The 13,043-nt window shown below is 36.3% G+C and overlaps 1 protein-coding gene across 1 annotated transcript; it reads left to right on the forward strand.

The window, feature by feature from the left end:
* The first annotated feature begins 149 nt into the window (after positions 1-149).
* LOC129729498 (17-beta-hydroxysteroid dehydrogenase 13-like) lies at positions 150-12,824 on the forward strand. The gene is made up of 5 exons (XM_055688107.1): positions 150-497; positions 574-903; positions 11,879-12,135; positions 12,201-12,314; positions 12,379-12,824. The coding sequence occupies exons 1-5, from the start codon at positions 165-167 to the stop codon at positions 12,449-12,451; spliced, it is 1,107 nt and encodes a 368-aa protein (XP_055544082.1). The 5' UTR covers positions 150-164; the 3' UTR covers positions 12,452-12,824.
* The last annotated feature ends 219 nt before the right edge of the window (positions 12,825-13,043 follow it).

A 13,043-nucleotide genomic window follows, 5' to 3' on the forward strand; every position in this document is an offset into this window, starting at 1 on the left:
GTTCTCCCCTACCTGCCGGCAGTCCGGCAAGTTCAAATGAGTGCCTTATTTGCTTTAATATTCCGTACATGAGCATGTGAGGCGGCACACGTCTGTGAAGATTAACTCTTCGCAAAGTACCTACGTACAGTTATCGTAAGAATGTATAGGAGATGTGATCTTAAATGTTTTGCAGAAACGCGTCATTAGTGACGGTGGCAGTAGAAGATCACTACAATCCGACTGAGACCGACGCAGCAGGGGTAGTCTTCAACTATTCGCCAATCATTCTATACACCGTTTTCCAAGTACTTAACGTTTCAAAAATGCTACCGTTTGAGGTTCACTCAAGAGGAAATTTGACGACAAATATTTACGCGAGTGCCATAATCGAAGTGTCATCCGTAATTGCGGATTTGATAAAAGTGATATATTTTGGTTTGCCAATTTTATTGAATCACATATTTCGGACATTGGTTCCACCAAAGCTAAAAAATGTTTCCGGTCAAACCGTGCTGGTACGTGTGCAAGCTTGTGATTCACAAGTTGTGATAATCAAATGATTGTTTTATGAAAACCTATCATTCTTTGTAGATCAGCGGTGGGGGCAATGGCTTAGGAAGAGCCCTAGCTTTGGAATTTGCCGACCGAGGCTGTAATGTAATCGTGGTGGATATCGATCTTAAGGCAGCTGAACAAACGTGCGTAGAACTAAGGGAGAAACGCGTTAATGCCTATGCCTATCGAGTGGATGTGTCGTCATATGAACAAGTGCAAACACTGGCTGACGATGTGCACAAACACATCGGACCGGTAGACATTCTGGTCAACAATGCTGCGCTAGTGTATTTTGATTTTTTGCAGAATACAACCCCAGATATGGTGAACCGCACTATCGATATCAACGTTAAATCCCACATGTGGGTGAGTACGTTTCGTAATAGCTGATTAGGTTAATGGGTCGATATCTGGAACTTGACAACCACAATTCACCCCACATAGTGTAGTAACCAAATGAACAGAGAAAACTGAACCTGGATTGCTCTTTCAGCGACAGTTTCGTTATAGTAATGATGACGGAACCATTTCGCCGCTTCATCCGTTTATGCCACGGGGATGGCATCGCTGTCAGCTACCATACATTTGACGCGTTACCAACATCACTGGCACTGGCACCCGAAAAATGGTCAGTTTACCCTTATCTTATGTTGATTCGGGCAAACCGGTTAAATGATGACTACATTTATTGATAGCATATCAAACAGTTTTGAGCAATTTATTAAGGTTTTTTACATGGTGTGTGATATTCTAAGTGATATTTAGTTTATTAATTGTGCCCCAAAACAAAGTAAAGCAAACTGTGACAGCAGAGAAAGTAGTTTAAGGATAAACGGTACAGAAATAGATGTTCGTAACGCTTGAAGGCTACCATACCATTCCCTTGGTTTATGCCAAACTTTTTTAAATGTAGAAAAAACTAAGCCTGAATTCCTCTTTCGGCGGCAGTTTCGTCATGGTAATGATGATGCAATCATTTCGCCGCATCAGTCATTTATGCCAAAAGGTGTATGTTTTGAGAAATCTTCACGATGATAGGAAACCAGTTTGCTTCCCTTTAATGAAAAAATTCACAAGGGTAAAAAATGATTACGCAAAAATCATCGCGTGCTGCTGGTGCGTGCACCTGGTCGTATGAAGACAAAAACTAAAATAAAAACAAATACCTCATGACGCATAATTATATCCCATGATCGAATAATTGTACTATTTGCAAAATTGGTTGTTCGAGCAAACGACACGTTTGTATTTTGACCTTAAATGCATTGTTCTCAATATATTCTTGCACACCAAAAAAGTGTCACGGGTGGTTTGCTACCGGGCCAGAATAATTTTCGAGTTCCAGTGGATGCTGGTGTGGATTTAGAAGGCAGCTTTTTCAACAAAAAGTTGAAAAAGTAAAGTAGTGTGACAACTATGCGGTTATTAACGCTATGTGTCAAAACAACTTGGTATTTGTTCACTGTTCACTGTTTTCGAACAAACATAAGCATATTTTTACAGAAGTGAAAAGTACATACAATTTCAAGCGTTTTCCCTTAAAAACACGAAATGTCGAATGTTACAGTTATGCCATCATAGGCAGTATAACCGACAACAATTTCTTGCCATATTTTAGATAAGTTTCCAATATATTTTATAGTTTATGATTTTATCTATTTGGTTTATTTATTTGGGTTTATTCATTTCGCAGAAGTCTATTATCGATTAGATTTTGCTTTTGGCAATTTTTCGCGTTTTTTCCAACCCAGTGCACACTGGGAAGACGCATGATGTCTTCGGCAAAATTTTAGGTGATCTCAAAATAAGAAACTTTGCTGAAAACATCATGTTTCTATCTCTCACATATTACGAGCAACATAAAGTTGTCTATGAAGAGGCAGTGAAAATCACAATTTTCGTTTTAACTTTTTTCTCAGATTTTTCCGAATTTTCAAACCTATTTTTTTGGCTTTATCCATCCAAAAATGTTATTTTTATCTCCTAAAATAAAAAAGTTATTTGACATATTTCGATATTTTTGTAAATACTTTCACTTCAACAATCTCCAAATTACACAGTTTTACCCAAGTGGCAGCTCCATACGATGAAATAATTATCTTAAGACTTTCAATTGAAGGTACAAACTTATGTATGTAAGAGTATGTAAACTTTTCGATTGATTTATTCGCGTTGACGGTGTTGCTGATATTTTTTTGGTTTTTGCGTGCGAAATAGAAGGAAGAAAATATTTTTGCTATTTTTGCTAAAAATCGTAGATACTTTCGTAGAAAATCTGTCCACGTGGTATGAGGATGGCCCCTTTTTCCGGTACAAATTTGATATGAGGTGTTTTCTTTTTTTGAGGTATCATTGAATAAAACACGTAATTTGAGATTTACACTTCAAAATACGCCACTCATTTATTTATTCAAAGTATTTCTTTTTTTTTTTAAATCACGTTTTGCTCAGAAAACGCGGCTTTTTCAAATGATACAGCCGAAATTCGTTGGTTGGAACACAACTGCCACCCAACTAGCGAATCGTGTTCGTTAGTTGCTGGGAGGGAGAAACGGATACGAAGCTGTGTGAGTGTCAAAATGAACCAGAACGAGCTGTCATTGACTGTCAATTTGAACCAAGGAAAAAAAAAGCATTTTTTTGCGATGAATACTGTTATAACTGAAAGGTATCGCGTTGCTCGAAAAAATATCCATTGCAAACAATTGTTGTATTCATTGTCGTTTTACAAAATATTTTGGTTTGTTTTTACGTAAAATAATAAATTTCATAAGCTTTAAGTAATAATCATGCTAGCGTACTTCGATTATGAAACTTGCGCTTTTCGTGATTTACGGCTTTGGTTACAATTTCGAACACACTTCATCACGGTCGAACTCAAAACCCTGAAAAAACTTTAATACAACGGCAAATTGAAAAAAACACTGACTCGAAAAATTAGTCTGTAAAATTTGCAAATTCAGTATTCCTGATGTTACCAAAAACTTCGTTTGAGTCATGCATGCGTTACAGCAAAAAGATAGTTACACGCTATCAGAAAACGACGAATGTGCGTGTTCTATTTTTTGAGTGTAGTATTCGTTTCTCCCTCCCAGGTTAGTTGGATGAACTGACAACTGGGCAAATTTTCCAAAGGCGAGCACCGATTATTTGTTTTCTTCCAGCTTTGGAAAATTTCCTAATTTCATTGCTCATCTGTCTTGTGCTGCAGTAAATATTTTAGGTATTTGTATTGACATACTTTTTCATACAAAAATTCCAACGAGAAGCAAAATGATAAAGCGCAAGCACATCACTCTGCTTCTTGCCTAAAAAATGGAGGATCGCTACGCTGGATATTTCCGGTGAAGGCGTTGAAGAAATAAAAGAACAAACAACCGAACAGTAAACCTCTAAATTACACACAAAATGTTGTAAATTTATAACATGTACTTTTAAAATTACGCGATTGATTATGCCAGAGATGATCTGCATGAAGTGTCCAGTTAACAGCGCTAAGAAACAAACTTATTAGTGCTGAATGGATTAAGCGTAATAACTAAACATGTTTAAAAAATATTTACAACAATAAATGATATAATTTTATTTTAGTAATATTTTTTTCACTTTTCGGACCCCTTGAATGACGTTGAATTCTGACATTAGAGTGCTTTTTAGTTGGGTGACAGCCCAACTAGCGAACACCCAACTAACAAACCTCCAACTAACGAACATCTAACGAGCGAATCATCACTGTATTTAAAAACTGATATCCAGCTTTTTACGCGCCATAATGGCGGACGCTAAAATGCAAAGTTCGTATTAAATCATCCACCCTTTTGACAACTCTGCTCATGTCAGTTTGAAGTCTTCACGTATTTTATCAAAAGAGAAATAAATCTGCTAAGATTTGTGTTGCCAATTCCTCAGAAATCCCCAAAACTGACGTAAACAGAGAGGTTCGCATGTTACGAACACGCATCATAGCGACCGCCATTATGGTGCGAAAAAAGCTGGATAGCTTCAGGACCCAAAAGTCAGATAGTTGAGGGTTGCAAGAACTAGACAATTTCTCTCGACAAAATTCAACCAAAGAAAAAAATCGTTCAAAATGAGTCCGTTCCGTTCCGGAGTCAAAGTAAAAGTACTGAACAATCTTCAACATTTCTGAACATCCGGCATCATCCAGAAAAATCAGGACAAATGCTAAAATATGAAAAATAAATCAGGACGCTCCAAACGGATCTCAAAATCAGGACATGTCCTGCTAAATCAGGACGGATGGAATCCCTAGCATTGAAAAATGGCGGTATCATTAGCTACAGCTACAGGTAAACCTTTGTCAATAATTCAAGCACTGAGTACTTCGCTCTGAGTTATCAGTAATTTCTATAGATCAACTGTAACGTTGAAATTCGCCTTCAAGTTTTTTTTTCTGGTAGCGAATATCGATGAACGTTCTCTGTTCAGACTGTGGATTGAAACGGAAGGCAAGTTCATGGTGAAAATGCAAAATGTATATCATCATGGTTCGAGAGCGCGTGGAATTGATCGCGGTACGGATGTTGCTGTTCAAGATCGAAGAAAAACTAATCGTCTTTGTGCCTATTTAAAAAAAGCTTGGAGACAGACGCGGCCGTTTAAAACAGACGATTTTGGCACATTAATTCAGCTACTTTGACGAGCCTCTCGAATTCCCTGGACCATTTTTCTCGTTTTCCCAACCTGTATCAGCTGGGTGGAAGAAACTTGCATTCATAAAATGCAGCCAATCAGCTAAACGAAAAAGAAAATCTGACATTGGAAATCGCTACCCGCCGAATGAGTTGGCATTTGCAACAGAAATGAAGCGTCGAGAGGAGAAGCAAGCGGATGCGGCTGAGCTGATTGAAGATAGCACCCAAACAACTCCTTCTAGGACAACCAGGATTAGGGATTCCCGGAGAAAAGTAGAAAGTCACCTAGTCTATAGCTATACGGATGTGGAAGCTCTGGCGCTTGTGGTGGTAAGCGATATGGCAGTCTCGTCAAAGATATCCAGTAAGACGCAAGGAAAGGAAATGCAATAATATTATAGAGTGCTAACTGCTAAAACTAGTTGCTATCCACTAGATAAATTTGTCGTTATATCGAAACAGAGATCAAATCAAACTGCAACATTTACGTAACGCCAAAATTCTACATTTCAGACCCCCCCCCCATGTAACAATGAGTAACGTTCGATATGACTATCACGTAACACTGAACAACCCGACCTCCTTCCAAATTTTCAATGTTGAGCAAACATTACAGTTACCTACGTAACTGTCTCAGTGACCCCTCCCCCCTCCCCCCTTTGTAACAATAAGTAACACATACTTAACCCCCTTTCCCCCACCCAAGCGTTACGTAATTTGTGTACGACGCATAATGGCGTCAGGTCGTGAAGTGAACATTCCAACTTTTGGCAACTATTGCGGAGGTACATCAGGAATCGCATGAAAATGGCAAAATAAAAAACAGCGCATTGGAAGCTCCCACTGGTGTTTTTCGAGAAAAAACGTGAAAATTAACGCCCCGGCACTTCGGAATCCTACGGGAAGGATCATTTTGTCCTTTAATAGGACGGTGCACAGGTCCACACGGAGATTTTCGACCAAGCGTGGTGTCGGGAGAATTCAACTAATTTTCTCGATAAAACTTTGAGGTTTCCCAGCTCACCGAACCTTAATCCCCTGGACTTTTATGTATAGTCGTACATGCAGGCCAATCAGAGCGGACATAAAGTTTATCAGGACGAGATCCCGCGTGCCGCGTGTGATTTTCTGAAAAACGAACTCAAGCTAGTCATACAACACAAAAGGGGTGTGCTTCACGCTATAATATGTCGTAAAGGTTCTTAATAAACACTGCTTCAATGACGATTGATTCAAGAAAGAATATCTTGTACCTATATTCATTTTTTAACACATTTTTAAAATGTATTTGAAATAATCAACAACATGTTAATGAAAGATTTGAAAATGAAAAACCATTAAAAACCTGCCGCATAAAAAACGACTTTTCTGTGGAATCCGCGTTAAAAAACCGAGTTAGTTCTTAAATCCGCGTAAAAAACGCGTAAATTCCAAAATCCACGTGAGTTCCAAAATCTGCGTAAAAAAAGGTGTTTACCTTTACCAAAGTTTAGGTGTTTTTTAAAAAGGTCCTCTTATACAATCATTTCTGTCCTTCAGACGGCGGTGGTTTTTCGGCTAAGTCTCTAACTCAATAAACGCTTTGTAGATTTTACTAGCATAGATTATAGTAAGCATTCAAACATAAACTAACTGCCTCAACTTGAACAACAGCAAATTCATAAGAAATAAAACAGGAAAATTATCACAAATGACCACCGCCGTTCGATAACAGCGTGTAGTAGTTTTTGACTACCTATATGATTCTGACATTTTGTGGACTTTGTACTAGCGTTGCACCGAATAATAGGGCTGGGAAAAAGTTTTTTGTGGAAAGTAACGAATTTTCAGTTTACAGAATAATGGTTTTAACTTGAGCCTGCCAAGGGTAATCTATTTCAGGTCAAGAATAATTTGGTTTTTAGTTTGTCTTCTTTTATCATCATGTTTCGTTGAATATTCGGCCGTCTGTTCAGCCAGACGGCCGAATATTCAATGAAAAATATAAAAACCAAAATACTCTTGAATCAAAGTGAATTACCCTAGACAAGCTCAAGTTCAAATCATTATTCGATAACCCTAATTCTCGGTAATCTTCAAAAATTTATTTGGTGCATCTCTACTTTGTACATTTGTTCGTCATGCCATCCAAGGCTAGGTCCCGACGCTGCACAAAATTCTTTCACATGCTTTGTAATGTGGAACTTCAAAGTATTGGGAAGCTGTGCCGATTTATATTGAAAAAAAAAAACACTTGTTTTATTCAAATTTTCGCATCGAAACTGTCTTGGGACGACTTTTAGACAAACATTTTGCAATGCTAATATCGTAAATATCTCAATCCGTTTAAAAGTTATTGAAATTTGTTAGCAAATGATACGCCCTGTTCTTTTGTGTGTCTCAGTCTTTTTTTGGCAAACATAGGAAATAACTTTTGGTTTTATTTTGAAAGTCACATTTGACTGTCCATATGAAGAAAATTGAAAATATATAAAATAATTTTTGTATTTGAGTAAAGTCAATTTGAAAACATGAAAAAATACAATGGTTTTGGAAATTTTGCGTTCAAAAGTAGTTATGTTCGATTCCTCGGTAATTTTTCTTGACACTAAAAATAATTACCTTTGGTTTCAACCGAAAAATCGAAAATCGATCAACTCAAAATCGAGGCCAGTTTGAGCACAACTGAAGCAGTTTGGATGACCAGTTTTGAAACAGGGTGGCCACGAAAAATGGCATGGTTAAAACACAACTTCTTAAGCTATTTGTACAAAATTTCGTCTGTTATGAAGATCATTTGAATTCCCAGTTATTCCACCACAATTATTGCAAAAATTACAAGGGAATTCTTTCAGTCTTAAAGGTGGATCGAAACGCTACAGTGTTAGAGTTTTTGGAAATAAAATGTACTATTTATATAAAACATCTTAATTAATTTGTACATCCACTGAGAAGGCCAAGTCCAAAGGCTGAAACGTAGGAAATAAAACATAGTAGGGTAGAGCGGGGCTGGTTGGTTACGGGGTAAGTTGGTCAATGAGAACATCTTCGAATCTACGTATCAAAAAAAATCGTGTAATATGGGTGATATGTAGCGGATAACCAGAGAAACTAAATGACAGAATAAAGTACAGTTTCAATTAGAACGTATATTAAATACAGGTTGGTACCAAATTGGCCATCAATTCTACTCTGTTTTCAAGTTGAAACTTTTTGTCTAAACAAAGCTAGCCAAATTGAAATAAACCTAGTTCAATGCATAATGAAAGCACTTTTTGTTAGTTTTAAGTTGTGTAAAACAAATTTTTGCCAAAATTTTATTTTGATGTATTTTAAGTAATTTTCATATTTAATACATGAGGGGCTAGTTGGTCACATACTAGCGGGGCTGGTTGGTCCTATGCACATCATCAATGAATTCAAGTAACCAAGTAAATGTAATTCCAAGAACGGCGCATTTCGTGATGCATACTAAAACCAAACGAAAACAACATGTGCTCTGCTTAGCAAAACCGTTAATTTTAAACGATAAACAATTTGGTTAAAGTTATCTTCATTTCGTCGTCATTTTTATGAATGTTTCAGTGGGCACTATAAATGCCGAGTCATTGATCTGAAATAATTATAACGTACACCAATGCATCGACAAATGCCTTCTACCCGACGAAAATTTCATCGAATGTAAGTTTTCAACAACGAAAAAACTAATGAGCCTTTGGTAGTGTGCTTGTGATTGCAGATGCGAATCTAGAATTCGGCTCCGGTTCTCAGTTAATCCATGTTGTCTTTGATTTAGTATCCAACCAAACCATTAGACAGATTTCATCATATACTTTTCGTGGGGTATGAAAGAATAATACGATTTGTTTCATGCAATTATGAGTTACCTTTCTCATGGTTTGAGATTTCTGAAAGCGAACGTATAAACAAAAAACCGGAAGAGATTTGACTTCCGCTGAGACGCTAAAGGCTGCCGCAAAAGCAATGAGGAAGGATAACTGAATTGTCCTTCCGAAATAAAAATGGTCAATTTACCCCACACTCTGACCAACTTACCCCATCTGAGGGGCAAGTTCGACAATTTGACATCAACTCAAAAAACATAAAATATCCGCAAAATCGTAAACTATTTTGAGTCGTTCATATTTTTTCTAGAAGCTACAGACTTAACGCAACATTTTCATGTAATGAGTTTTTGCCATAATATTCCCTACAAAAAGTTAGAGAACATTTTGACCAAAAATGACCAACTAGCCCCGCTCTACCCTAGCTGTCCTTATATGCAACATATTAATTCTCTGTGTCGCAAACAAAATTCAAAACACACACCTTTTTTCAGGCTTCTGATGTAGGGATTCCCTTAAGGGGTTTTTTGAGTAGATTTAACATGTACGTTGTTGGCTGCTGTTGTCGGGAACATGAAAATACACTGATTTCTGTTTTTACGCGACTTTTTTTACGTGATTTTATTTTACGCGATTTTTTTACGCGATTTACTTGAAATAACGCGATGCGTGACATGGGAAATATTGTTTATGAGCCAATATGTAACGCACACTCAAACACACACACACATACACATACATAGACAAAGACATACATACACACATACACTTACCACATAGCGAAAGGTTTTGTAACGACGCGATCTTTTTTTACGCGATTTGCTCCAAATTACGCGATTTTCTTTACGCGATTTGTTCGAAATCACGCGATTCTTTTTTTGTGCGCACGTATCATTCGCGTAAAAAGAGAATCCAGTGTATGCTCTAAGGAAAATGAATACTATGATTCAGACCTTATCAAACGTCCGTCCCTTGTATATTCAATAGAGGTCTAAACAAAGACGAAGGCTTTCTTGTAGCAGCTGTTTAGTTCAAGATAAACAGCGTCGCACGTGTAAAAGTAACATTCACATCTATTGTATGTAGAAGAACTGATGACTTTTTCACACCGAAATCGACAGATGAAAAAAATTTTTTTTTGCATCAATCAACCTCTTTATTTACTGTCGTAAACAAAATTGTTTTGTGTGCCACTGCGATTATCATTTTGTAGAATATGTATCTTTTGCGGCTTGTATCGATCGCTGCACAAAAATTACGAGGTTTCCGTATTCATTTACAGAGCTGAATTGAGTAATACTATGTCTCAATTTGATACCGCATAATCAAAGAGACTAACGACTTTTAAGTTCGTATTCCCTTTACAAATGGTATAAAGTTACGAGATAACTTTCGAAGAAATAGTCAAATTTTGTATGAAACTATAAAATTTTTAATGTTGAATTTCTGATGGCATGTGTGTTATGCAAGACCAGATTTAGGATAACAGGGACTCAGAGGCCAAGTAACCTCCTTCTCAGCTGTCATAATTTCAATAATATAAAAATATAAGTTGAAAGAAGATTACAAAAGGATTGTTTCAGTTTTATTGAAATTTCGGGTAATTAAAGTATGGCGTCATTTTTTTATTTTTTTTTTTTTTGTATTTAATTATGAGTCATGAGAAGTAAAGTTTTGTGGGGGCTCCAGAATTTGAACATCCGAGGGCCATGTCCCCCCTGGACCCCCCATCCTAAATCCGACTCTAATGTTATGATATAATGACGATCGCAAAGATGAATAAGTAAATATGTAATATTTCCTATTGACACTAAAAATTCTTTCCCAGGCTGGACTGAAAAAATACGCTATTTGCTCACTCCTAGACTCAACCCTCAAACGCACTTCGTAATACATTTCAGTACATTTAACATTCTAGGGCGAGCGTTACGAAGGCACTGCAATGTAAAATCAAACACTTGGTAATTTCTGTACGTGAATCATGACAGACACAACATTTAGATAGCAGAATAAATGCTCAGATCATCATATTATCCGCTTATTTTTTGTGTATCACTAATAACTTAGCCCAATTATTGTCGTAATCTTTCCAGATTGCTGTTTATTGCAATTACTTGGTCGATGCAAACTTTAATTTAATTCGTCTGCAAGAAGTGTCGTCACTGGGCAAAAAGTCACAGGAATTGATAAATCATCATGATGCAATGATTTTGTATTTTCAAATGCTGCAGCATCAGATTAGCCGTCGTTGGTTCTCACCTATAACAATCGTTTGCCGCGGCTTGGCAGTTACTGTCGGGCATGAATTATATAAAAAGCGATATTAAATAATTGATTTTCAATGGGTATAAACATAACCACAAAGTAAAACGGATTAGTGCGAGGTTTACAAAAAAAAAACTATTTTTTTAACAGAAAATCATTGACCCACTGTTTGATTGCTCAGTAATGATGCTCCGATTCTTCACTATGAAAATAAACATTTGCTTTTGCTTCTGTTCTCAAGTGTACTGTTAAGTTAAGATATGTAAAGCAAGTACACTTAACGTCAATCATTTTCTTAAGATCGTTCCATTTATATTGGCGTGGCCCGAACGATTTTTTAAACGTGTTTTTGAATTTTAATTGGGATGATTGTAGTGCTTACAGACCAATTAGAAACGAAGTACACTGAACTTGCCTGTTTTAGAAGGTACGTGCCTTAAGTTTGGCACCGAATGATTGTAAATGAACAAGAATCCTACCAACTTTTCGGGTTGAGTTGATTTTCTGTTGTTACCTTAAATATAATTAATAGGAATATGGAAGTCAAATAATTCATTATGTTTGTTTGTTTTTTTTTTTTAATTTCTTATACTGCAGACTACAAAAGTTTTTCTGGAAAAAATGATGGAACGAAGAAGGGGTCACATAGTCGGTATATCATCGATGTCTGGTATGTACGCGTTTCCCTGGGCAGTCGTATATTCGACATCCAAATACGCAGTGAATGGATTTATGGCCGCTATTACTGAGCAATTGCGGCTGCAAGGATTCAGTAACAGCATTCAGACAACTTGCGTTTGTCCGTATTACATAGCAACTCGCAAGGATATAGTGGATTTTCTTAAGAAACCCCGGTGGGAAAACCGTTTTTTTCTTTCTTTTTATTTCTATAGCTGCTTTACAATGTAATCTATTTTAGATTTAAGCTGCTAACAACGGAACATACGGCTCGCGTTATAATTGATGGTATACTCAGAAACCAGGTGACCATTGCTATTCCCCCATTTTTTGATCTTGGAGTTAGAATAATGCAGTAAGTATACCAAATAACTTCAGGATAATTCAATACATGTTGTCTTTTCTCTAAACCGTTGCAGATTATTTCCAATAAAAATACAACAACTAGTTCGAGATTACATAATCAGAGAGTACGAACTAAATTCAACCTGAAGCAAAAGTCATTTGAATCCCACAAACTATTTATTTCTACTGTTACGATAATAAAATGTATTGTAAAAAAAGTTATTTTTTATGTTAGCTTTTAATTGAACTAAAAAAGACGAAAAATCAACAAAAAAACGACTAAATTGAAACTAAAGTGAAAAAAAAACTTAACACAAAGTTGCATATACTATGCCATGATCTGCACAATATTTCAGCATTGCTTCTTGCTTTCTGGTAAATAAAATCAACCCAAAGCGTCACAAAGTCAATATTTGAAAGGTCAAAATCATAAAAAAAATCATAATCAAGTACAGAATCAAGCATACATTTGACCGAGAAAATGTACACTAAACAAACTCAATCAATCAAGAAATATTAAAACCTGAATTGTAGTTGTTATTATTTATCGATATGTAACCACCGTATGGTCATTGAGATTTTGTAAAAAAAACCATTTTCAATTATTTAAAAGTGAGGAGTCAATATGACGCATGATTAGCCTTTTACGCACATCTAAATATGATTATCTTTTCAGGGTTAAAAAAATCTCATTTTACAATAAGAAAGGTAAGTAAGTACGGTAAGTACAGTAAGTGGT

Source organism: Wyeomyia smithii, chromosome 3 (assembly GCF_029784165.1).
Source record: "Wyeomyia smithii strain HCP4-BCI-WySm-NY-G18 chromosome 3, ASM2978416v1, whole genome shotgun sequence".
NCBI classification, from domain to species: Eukaryota; Metazoa; Arthropoda; class Insecta; order Diptera; family Culicidae; genus Wyeomyia; species Wyeomyia smithii.

Coding starts and splice junctions, on each gene's coding strand:
- LOC129729498 (XM_055688107.1), top strand. CDS start 165: ATGTTTTGCAGAAACGCGTCATTAGTGACGGTGGCAGTAGAAGATCAC. Junction 498..573: donor TTTCCGGTCAAACCGTGCTG/GTACGTGTGCAA, acceptor CATTCTTTGTAG/ATCAGCGGTGGGGGCAATGG. Junction 12,315..12,378: donor CTTGGAGTTAGAATAATGCA/GTAAGTATACCA, acceptor AAACCGTTGCAG/ATTATTTCCAATAAAAATAC.